The 10,683-nt window shown below is 28.9% G+C and overlaps 3 protein-coding genes across 9 annotated transcripts in view; 2 read left to right on the top strand and 1 right to left on the bottom strand.

Annotated features, from left to right (window-relative positions):
* Window positions 1-2,535, top strand: part of LOC117176753 (receptor-type tyrosine-protein kinase FLT3-like) — a 5,650-nt gene extending 3,115 nt beyond the window's left edge. The window contains exons 7-9 of the mRNA XM_033367032.1: window positions 619-1,024; window positions 1,125-1,396; window positions 2,073-2,535. Of these exons, the coding sequence (XP_033222923.1) occupies window positions 619-1,024; window positions 1,125-1,396; window positions 2,073-2,519 (1,125 nt within the window). The 3' untranslated portion in view covers window positions 2,520-2,535. The remainder of the gene's footprint in view (window positions 1-618; window positions 1,025-1,124; window positions 1,397-2,072) is intronic.
* An 874-nt stretch (window positions 2,536-3,409) lies between these two features.
* LOC117177072 (protein Dr1) lies at window positions 3,410-4,943 on the top strand. Its single transcript, XM_033367554.1, has 2 exons — window positions 3,410-3,620; window positions 4,220-4,943. The coding sequence occupies exon 2, from the start codon at window positions 4,230-4,232 to the stop codon at window positions 4,731-4,733; it is 504 nt and encodes a 167-aa protein (XP_033223445.1). The 5' UTR covers window positions 3,410-3,620; window positions 4,220-4,229; the 3' UTR covers window positions 4,734-4,943.
* LOC117177070 (protein SMG9) lies at window positions 4,887-10,613 on the bottom strand. 7 transcript variants are annotated; one of them, XM_033367551.1, is made up of 9 exons: window positions 10,560-10,613; window positions 9,800-9,982; window positions 9,678-9,724; window positions 9,405-9,591; window positions 9,031-9,327; window positions 8,815-8,959; window positions 7,581-7,701; window positions 7,386-7,497; window positions 4,887-5,085 (listed from the first exon to the last, which is right to left on the bottom strand). In XM_033367551.1, the coding sequence occupies exons 2-9, from the start codon at window positions 9,964-9,966 to the stop codon at window positions 5,007-5,009; spliced, it is 1,155 nt and encodes a 384-aa protein (XP_033223442.1). In that variant the 5' UTR covers window positions 9,967-9,982; window positions 10,560-10,613; the 3' UTR covers window positions 4,887-5,006. The 7 variants fall into 7 exon arrangements, with proteins under 7 accessions (XP_033223442.1, XP_033223438.1, XP_033223439.1 ...); XM_033367547.1 differs by having other exon boundaries at window positions 10,105-10,603; XM_033367548.1 differs by having other exon boundaries at window positions 10,371-10,603.
* Between the last annotated feature and the right edge of the window lie 70 nt (window positions 10,614-10,683).

Below are 10,683 nucleotides of genomic sequence, written 5' to 3'. Positions count from 1 at the left end.
CCCCCCCCCCCCCCGAGAAGTAGGAAAGAGGATGTGCTGTAACCAACCGTGTTAAAATGCGTACGTTTGCGGACTATACAAAAAATCGAAGGTAAAAAAAATACATTCGTTTTCGACAGGGCTTAGGCATTGCATTTTCATCTTTACCATCAAATATATCGAAAACTTTAATTCGCATAAAAAATGGATACAACATTAAATGTGAATTTTTATTGAATCTACAACTTTTTGAACATTATTTTCTGAATTTTTTAATCTTTCCCGAGATAAACGTGAAACCCCATAACTTTTATGGTTTTCACCATGAAAATAAATTTGCGCCAATCTTCACTATTTTTTTCGTAATCAGCGCATCCAAATATATTAATATACGGTCTTTGAAAAAAATCGGAAAGGGCTACTCGGAACTACACCCGAAAATTTCATAATGTTCAAATATTTAGAAATTTAAACTTAAAAAATTGATCGGTTTTAAATTCAAAGTTAAGCTGATCAATTTAGTTTAAAACTGATAAGATTTAACAGTTAAGTCCTTCAAGTTGAATTAAAACATCTTTAAAATCGCAAAATTTTGTAACATATACAATTTGAAACAATTAAATTAATTTAATACTTCAGGATGCTAATGAGAATGTTGATCATGAAAAATACGAAATGAGTTATAATCATGTAAAAATAAAGGAGGAATTGGGCACAGGACAATTTGGAAGAGTGTATCTTGCAACTCTAGAAGGAAGAGAAACTCTTATAGCCGTAAAAATGTATTTTGCTGATCAAACTGATAAAAGTGAAGCTAGAAAAAAATTATTAGAGGAAATAGAGACGATAAAATCAGCTGGATCACATCCTCATCTAGTTGGTCTCGTTGGTCATTGCACCTCTCTAAAAAATCCCCTCTGTTTAATTCTTGAATATGCTGAAGGAGGAGATCTGCTCTCTTATTTACAATCTTTAAGGGAAAATTCAAATATATTAGAAGTTAAAAGTTCCATTTCATCCAATCCAAGGCCCAACATTACTGACAGTAACTTTTTTTAGATTTTCAATAATTATCATTTTTTGTTTAATAAATGAAGTCCTCCCTATATATATTTTTTCAATTGCTCTGTGTTCTTGAATTTTAGAAACCCTCACTTCTGGAAATCAAACACATCCATTTTTCTTAAAAGAAAATAATTGGAATGCATTTAGTTACATTGGTACATACACGAACGTTGGAAGTAATAAAAAACCGAAAGGTGAAAGCAAGACTATAAATAAAAATTTAGATAGAAGTCAGTTTTTGTGTTTTGCTTTTCAAATTGCCCTGGGGATGGAACATTTGGAAAGAAAGAAGATTATTCATGGAGATCTTGCAGCACGGAACATCTTGATTGATTCTAATCGTAATTTGAAGGTACCTACTTTCTCAGAATTTGTATTAGTTTCAAACTTTCCCAAAAATAATTAAAAATATGAAAATTATTCGTTAATATTAACAATTTTTCATTTATTAAAGATTGTAAATACATGCGATTGTTGTAAATCAAATTTTGTTTTGTTCTAACTGTAAAATACTTTACTTCATTTTCACCATAGAATAATGTATTCAAATACCAAGTCATTCTGACGCACTCAGCTGAACACCCCTGTCTGATTTGAAATGGAATTGGTCTTAAGATTTTTGATTGAAATAATTTGTAAAGGTTGAAGGTCCAAAAATATATAATTTTCTACACATGAATTATTTGATCAAGAAATATAAATATATAAAATGAATACATTTTGTACGTTATAATTTTGAACGTTGTAGCTTTTATGCAAAATTTTGTACAGCTTTTTGTAATTTTATTAAATTAGAACGGTTTAATCGAACATTCTTCAATTTATCAAGCTCAAAACTGAAATAAAGTATATACAAAACACAAATTAAATTTGAAATCAAAATTATACAATTCAGCTTATGTGTTCGTGATTGAAAAACTGAAAATTCTTTTTGTTCAGAAATTAGTGTTTGTTTTAAAATTAGATTTGAAAGTTCTTTTGAATTTTTCCAACCAAATTTCGAAATTCATAATTAAAATTGTTTTCAGATATCAGACTTTGGACTTTCCCGAAATAGTGTATACGTTATGGGAAATGGAATAGAAGGAATTCGTCGACTTCCTATTAGATGGATGCCACCGGAAGCTCTTGAGAATAGAGCTTTTTCATCAAAAAGTGATGTCTGGTCTTTTTCTATTGTTTTGTGGGAAATGGGAACATTAGGGATGTTTCCATATCTAAATATGCAGGATGATGAGCTTTTAAGATATATACTAAGCAATAAAGGACGTTTACCAAAACCTGAAAGAATAGATTCCGATATTTACAACATAATGGATATCTGCTGGGCTTTTAAACCAGAACATAGACCCACTTTTTCAGAACTTGTTTCGTGGTTCAATTGTTTGGGAGAACCTTGCTGTTTAACTGATAAAAATTCAGGAAGAAGCAATCCTTGTTATTTACACATACCTTACTGCAATAGGAATTTATGAAGCTGATATGATAATACATTTTTCAGTCAGTGTATGTACCTCATATACATATAAATAAATGCATAAATGAAATATTACGTAATTTGCTCATTTTTATTATAGACATTTAAATAAAACTTATGCATGAAATTTTCTCATTGTTATCATATCATTTCAATGTACCATTTGTTTTTCTTCTTTAAAGCTGCTTTTTTTCTTAAATATTATATGTATGTTCTTTTTTAACTTAATGGATCTCACGACACATAGGATTTCTTGTTTTAAACGTGGCGCCATTTCCATATGCACACAAGCACCTGTGCATGTTGAAGAAAATGTTTGAAAAATTAATATCTGCCACAATTTTGACCAGCAAACATAAAAAACCACCAACGAAAGATAAAAAAAAGAATTGTTGTAAAAAATCAAAAAGTGGAGTGTAACTTGAATTTAGCTCTTCAGCTTCAAAAACTCTGCAGTTTTTGCAATTTTTACCACCAAACATAAAAAAATCACCACCTTTGACCACCAAAGGACTACCGAAGAATTCCATGAAAAAATTTTAATTTCCAAATTTTGGAGTGTCAACTTCATAGGCATGAATTTATAAAAGCGTCTTTGGATAACAAAAAAATTATTTCAATGATTAAAAATCGACAGGATGAATTTTTTGTATTGAAGGAAACTATTTTTGTAAATGTATGCTCTCACTAGTATTGAAGACCCAATTTTATAAAATAATTGTTAAATAAAAGTATCTAATGAGCATTATTTTTACAATAAAAAAATGAAATTTAAAAATTACCATAGTTTCACTTTACCCCGCTAGTAGCGCTTCGATTCTCACTTCACGTTTACCGTGTAAGTTTCTGGACTATAAAGTTTTGTATACTTTGTGGACAACAATGGACATGGACATGTTTACTGGCGAAAAAAAAGTGTAAAATATGTACAATTGTTTCATCGGAATAAATTCTAGTATGTTACTACGATTTGTTAAGCATACGAAATCGAACTAAAAGATAGTACGCTCTGCAAAAGTGATTAAAAATATTTATTTCATTGGAGTAGACAATAAGTTACAAATAAGTAATAACGAACTATTTTCCAATAAAGTTTGAGGTTTGTATATCTTACATTTAATGATTGTAATCTATGCAATTAAATATTCAGAAGAAAATTGGTTTTACGTAAGACTTATTGTATTTTTTAGAAATATAATATATTGAATATTTAACAAAGCGAGTTACGCATAAACTTGAAAAAATGTAAATTAGTTTATTCTAACCTCACGTTTTTTGACAAAATAACTATTTACGGTATAATTTTTGAAACTTTCAATATTAAAGTAATAAATCCGAGCAATAAAAAATTACAAATAACTGCAAATTTTCATATTCGTTTAATTTTTGTCTTTTTATTTTAATAATCAGTTATTTGGCTTATACAAAGTTTAAAATGATTTCGGAGCAATATTGTTCAATTGAAAGGATTTAAAATGTACTGTTTGAAATTGCGAGCCTGAGTAGTTAATGGATTATCAATTTTCAATTAAAAACATTCGAAATCGAATTGAAACAATGAAAACTGTGCAATGTTGAATGTGATAAATCGCTCGAAAATGTTCGTCTACAAATCCTGCATTTTTACTTCAACAAAATTCACATTAGCTGGTTATCCTGTTGAATTATCTCGTTAACCAATCAAATGTTTATTTTCAGGTAAGCAAAAATGGCCTCGGCAGCAATGTCACCGACGGAGGATGACGAGCTCACGTTACCTCGTGCCTCAATAAACAAAATGATTAAAGAAATCCTGCCCCACATTCGTGTGGCCAACGAATCGCGAGAATTGATTCTAAACTGTTGCACAGAATTCATCCACCTTTTGTCCTCAGAAGCCAATGAAATTTGCAACCAGCAGCAGAAAAAGACAATAAACGCCGAGCACGTTTTACAGGCCCTGGAAAAACTCGGTTTCGGCGACTACAGCGCAGAAGCTGAAGCAGTTTTACGTGATTGTAAAGCTGTAGCTGCTAAACGACGAAGACAAAGCACCCGATTAGAAAATTTGGGAATCCCTGAAGAGGAGCTTCTTCGTCAGCAGCAAGAACTCTTTGCAAAAGCGAGAGAAGAACAGGCAGTTGCTGAACAACAACAGTGGCAACAGCTCCAAGCTGTCGCTCAAATGGCTTCGATGCAGCAAACCGAAAGCGAACAGGACGATTATTCGTAAAATAATACATGTAAAATGTAAGGAACTCGAAAATAATTTATAATAGACCCGGTTAATTTTACGAGAAGAACAATGATGACGATAATGACTATAGTTTAAAGTGAAGTGTAATCTAAGATAATGAAATAAGTACAGAGGGATCTTAAGTTGAAGAAATTGTACAATGACGAATTTATGTTTATAACAAAAATAAATACAGTGTGATCACAATTCTCGTGTTTCAATTTATCGAGGAGTTTCCATGTACCTATAGATTTCCCAAATCAGAATTTCCTAAGGCATTAGTCTTCCATATTCTGAGGAAAGATGACTCTTTTTCACTGCCTCAATTACTTTGGAGGCGTAGTGGTACCTAAAAATAAACATTTATGTTAAATTTCTAATTTTGTTATAAACTAACCATTTGAAATTAACAAGGCTGGGAATCTCATCAGAGATAAAAATAGTGTATAGTCTTAAAAAACATTGGCATGAATTAAAACAAAGAAGTAAATTTATAAATCAAGCAGCAGGGTGGCCATCCATCCAGGAGAACCAGGATAATTCGCGCATTTTGCAATTCTTGAAACTTTCCAACTAGAAAATATATAATTTTCAAAGTGTTTAAAATATAATTAAACTTTAAAGGTTAACAATATTTATCGCAGTATTAGAAACTCTGCAATTTAAAATGTTGAAAATGACAGTAATTTAAGATTTGATAGAGGCAGATCTTTTAGTAAAAAAATCTATCCAGCCGTTTTAAACGTCACTCGATACTACATAATATGATAATTATTCACAATATATTTTCTTGTCTTTATAAATTTTATAATTTAAAATAGCAATATTGTTTTGTATTATTTATCTTAATCTTTAATTTTCAATTGCAAAATTTTAAATCGTCCGATTTACATCAATAATTTCAAATTTAAAAATATTTTATTCGAAAATTTCTAAAGAAAGATCCAATATATTAAAAAAATTATAAATTGAGCTTGTAATAGAAAAATATTAATATTAAACTATCTGAAATTGATACATCAGTAAATGGATACTTTAGGTAATTTTAAGTGATTACGATTTCAGAGTTTTGAATTTTCATCTTGAACGCTACATTTTTAATTTTTCTCTTCCATAGGTTTTAACTTTGGAATGAAAATTGAACTGGTTAAATTTTGGAAAGTACAATCAGCAATTTAAAAAATATTAATTTTCAAGCGATTTAAATTTGCTTCAAATAATTGAAATTTTAAAGGGTTTGAGTGTGGTGGTTGGTCCAAATTTGGCCGTGAGATTCTTGGTTTTATTTTCAGGAATTCTATACAATAAAAATAGTTTTAATATCACAATTTTTGGTCACCAAATTTTTTCAGTTTTAAATTAAGTTCGCATTCGTTTAAGTTTCAACGTTCAGAAATAGATTTTTTTTTTCATTTTTAACGTTTTCCATTTAAAATTACTATTTATTTTGAATGTTTCTTTTTAGAAAAATTTGCCTAATAAGCTTTAATGTTTGAATTTTAAATGACCGAATTTTCACAATTCGAATCTTAAAATATTCAGTTTTTAACGTTTTGACATTATACAATTTTCGAAATTTTATTCTTAAATCATGCTAGTTTCGTGATCCTCTAAATCCAATAAAAATTGTTTAATTTTTAGGTCTTCGACTTATAAATCAACTCTTGAACCTACTCATTTTTTAAAGTTTTAAACAATACAAATTTGAACAAAACAGTATTGTAAAAAAATTCCATAAAATTATACTGATAATTTTACATTCTATGCAGGTATTTTCAATTTCTAAGATTCGGATTAAAAATACTTTTGAAAGGTAAATAAAATCTTATAAAATTAATTCCTACTTTACAAACTCTAATAATATTAATCCTCTAAACGCGATAAATTTGAATTTAACTATTCTGAATTATTTTAAAATACATTAAGTTTCCGATTTTATAGGCGTCCATATCTGAATTACTCTTCAATTAAAGGATTGATCCACGTCTAAAATATTTTTCACTCAAATTCAGCACTCATCAATGTGTATTATTTTTAGATTTACAGTTCACATGTACTTTGAACTTGTATTGCCCGATTTACCAAAATTTGGTACTTTAAAGTTTGTTTTCAATTTGGAATAATTTTTAGTTTCTAGTTTCAAGTTTTTTTCGTACATTTAACTTCTTGCAATGTAGTAAAATCTTAATTTTTTGTTTTCGAACGTGATTGAATTAAATGGCTTATTTTAAAACTCTTTCAATTTTATGTGCAATAATTATTTTTTAAATAATATTTAATTAAGAATATACCAGAAACTAAGGACGATAATTTCAGACGTTTACGGCTTTAAAATATTCAACCAATGAAGAATAATGAATACGTGAATTTAAAATATTTTATATTATTTTTTGGGGCTATCATCCAATATATATTTGTGTACTTGAGATAGTAGACATGTTTCTAGCCAAACAACGAACAAATTTGAAAATGTTTTAAAAGAGAAAGTAAAGAAGTAGTAGCATTAGCGGCCAATTACGAGTAAATAGTTGCATCAGTAGCTTTTTAGGCGTGAGTCCGAGCTCTGCTAATTATGTTTTTATTTTATTATAATTATGAACTAAGCCTTTGATATTTATGATAACTAAGAAGAAAATTAATGATAATTACCAATTCTTCTCTGTTAAAGTAGAAGGCGTCATCGCGTTTCTGGCAACTCCGTGAATCTTTATTCGTAATTTTTCTATTAATTGCTTTTCGTTTTCGTGGAATGTCGGCTCAGCTACATTAGATTTAAAATTAGATTTTGAGAATATACAAAAAACTTTATTGCTGAATATTGTGCAATTTGAAATTAATTCTTACTTTCTGGCCCAATTGTTGGAATAAGGAAAAGATTCAATTGCCCTTCCGTTAAATGCGAACTCATATCTAAACCGCTGTGCGTTTGTAATCTTGAGTTCGCGAATACTTTATTATAGAATTCCTGGAATATGGAATTAGGTATATTATGAAATTATTGGTAGAAAACATTCCTTTCAAAATAAGGGATCATCCATAAACTACGTTACTAGGTTTTAAAGTTGAACTATTTTCCTAAAAATAAAAAAAAATGTCTTTCTTTTTAAAAAATTTAACTTTTTGGATAATTCTTGAATTTGATTGAAAATTCCTTGTTTTTTTATGTAAATTAATCTTTTTGTTTAAAAATGCATCTTTTTAATTAGAAATTTAACAACTAGATTTTTAAGTTGCAGTACTTTCCTAAAGATGCATTTTTTAGTTGATGCCTCTAAATTTCAGTGAAAATTCTTTTTTTTTTGTTGGAAAAAGAACTGTTTCGTTGAAAATTTCTTTTTCTTGTTAAAAAATTACTTTGGTCATTGAAAAATTCCCTACTCCATTTTTGGTCAAAATGGTTATTTTTGAAGCAAGAATTGAATTTTTTGTTAAAATTGAACTATTTTGTTGAATTTTTTTTTTAATTTAATCAACTTTAGTTGAAAAGACAACATTTGGGTTGAGAGTTATTTTATTTTGTGGGAAATTCATCTTTTGCAAATAAAATTAATTTTTTGATCAAAGTTTCATATTTAATGTTTGATAATTCAACTTTTTTGTAAAGAAAATTCGTCATTTTGTCTTGAAAGTTTAATAATTTAGTAAAAAAATCAACTATTTGTAGAAAATTATTTTTTTTTTATAATTTAAAAATATTTTTTTAATTAAAAGTTTATCTATTCCATTTTTGGTTCCAAATTTTCTTTTTTTAATTTTAAAATTCAATAATACGCGGATTAACTGTCACATGACATTCAATTAGGTAAATTTCAACACATACTTTGAAAATCACTTTTTTATTTTAATTTTTGGTTTATTACTGAAGTTTATAATTCACCACGCGGTCACGTAGACAGTATAGTCGTATTGGCAATTTCACTTGCTATGAAGACAACAAAAATCAGTATTCGCGTGAATTCGGCCACGTTACTTTCGGGGGGTGGGGGGAATCAGCGGTTGTGCGCGAGGGGGGGCGTTATTGCCAAAAATTATTAGCGTAGTTTATGCATGAACCCTAAATTAATTAAGAAACTGGTACCTTCATCATTTCCAAAGTGTTTGGAATAAAGTCTTGTAATTCAGCCTTATTGTGTAAAAACATAATATGAGGGTAATATTCTACATAATCCTGATCCATACTCGTTGCTGAAGCAGGTTTCAACATCTCCGCAGTTTGCAAAAATCTACAAATTAAGGGAAAAAAAGATTTAACCAAAATTTTATTTTTTATAGATATTAAACATGTTTAAACTACCTCATTAAATTCGGGTCCACAAACCAATCTTGAGTAAATATAATCACGTGACAAACAGAGAACAAAAATGCAGCAAACTGGAGTGATTGTAATTCTAAGTTTGTTTCTACATTTCCAAAGTCACTCGTACCCTTTTTTTGTTCAAAGGAGGCAGAATAATCGATTACGGAACTAGATAAAATGGGCTGAGTATCTAAATAAATAACTCTGTTCTTCGTTACGTAAAAATCTATTCCGCGGGTGCAATTTGAACCACTTTCTTGATGTGATAAATTCTGGGCTGAGAAAAGATCAGACCTAAAATAAAAATTTTAGTTCAGTTATAAGCTAGAATTGTAGGTTCATTGAATTTAAAGGGAGAAATAATATTCAACATTTCACTGGAAGCAAGAAGAGACATGATTGTCGATTTTCCAACTCCTTGAGTTCCTAAACATCCGACTACAAGAAAATCCTGTTGGTCGTATAAAAAATCTAGAGGTCCTTCGCAAAGTTGCATGTTCTCGTCCACGAGTTTCACGCAGTTTGTCATTTCAACACACATGGATATAATGTTCCGATCTAAAATATTAAGCAAAATTTTAGGTTTATTTAGACTTTTTTTGATCAATCTTATCAATAGAAGTTTTATTTGAATTTTAATTTACGTTCTGATGATTTTGACGATGAACATGATTGACTGTCCGAATCTTTCCTGAAATAGAATTTATTCATTTAACAGAACCGAAAATGTGATAGATTTGAGTATTGAAAGATAATTTTGAGTTACTTATTTCCATTTCGCTGACTTGGAGAAACGGCTCTGCTTTCTCCTTCTCTAGTTTTTAAAATAAAAGTAGGCCTATCGACTATTTTAACTGGAGCTCTAACATCACTGTCTTTCCCTTCCGAATCCTTAGACATTGTATTGGATATAATTTTTCTCGGATTCATCATAAATTAGTATACTATTCTGAAATAAAATATGAATAATAATTCGAGTTTCAACATTTTCATTTTTAATTTATTTGATTTTTTGTGTCTAAGTATTTAATTTACTTCAAAAAAATAAATGGAAAAATATTAATAGCGTACTTTTCACAATGAATAGAATATACACAATTAGAAGTCTACCATAGGAATATAGAACAAATATCGAAATTAGACGTTTATATGAATAAATGTAAAAATAAATTTAAAGGAAGGAATTGAACTATTGTATAAATGTCAGCAATCCAAATAAAATCCTGCGAAATTATATTTTAAGGTTAGATTCTTTTCATCGATTAAATTAAAAAGCTTCGAAGTAATTTGATGAAAGAAAAATAATATACGATCATTTCCAAATCTAGTATCAATACATTTACAGCAGATTCACTTCCATTTTGACACTTTGAACGCTTTGAAACCAAAAATTAAATAATTTTCTAGCAGTCATAACCAATATTCACAAAAAAATGTAGCAAGGTTTCTTCCAGTCTTTCGACTTTTTAATAAATAAACAAGTCAATTAAAGAGATTACATTAGTAAATTATATTAATATGTATACTGTAATAGGTTAGGAAACATTTCAAAACAGATTGGTATATGCATGTAGAGTGGGCATATGTAAAACGTTTTGACAGCTGATCAGCTGTTCATTGTTGGTAGCAGACGATGTACTTTTTGATTGG

The sequence above is a fragment of the Belonocnema kinseyi genome, chromosome 7 (assembly GCF_010883055.1).
Source record: "Belonocnema kinseyi isolate 2016_QV_RU_SX_M_011 chromosome 7, B_treatae_v1, whole genome shotgun sequence".
In the NCBI taxonomy this organism is placed as follows: domain Eukaryota; kingdom Metazoa; phylum Arthropoda; class Insecta; order Hymenoptera; family Cynipidae; genus Belonocnema; species Belonocnema kinseyi.
The sequence above is the reverse complement of the archived record's forward strand: the minus strand, read 5'-3'. Positions and strand labels throughout refer to the sequence as shown.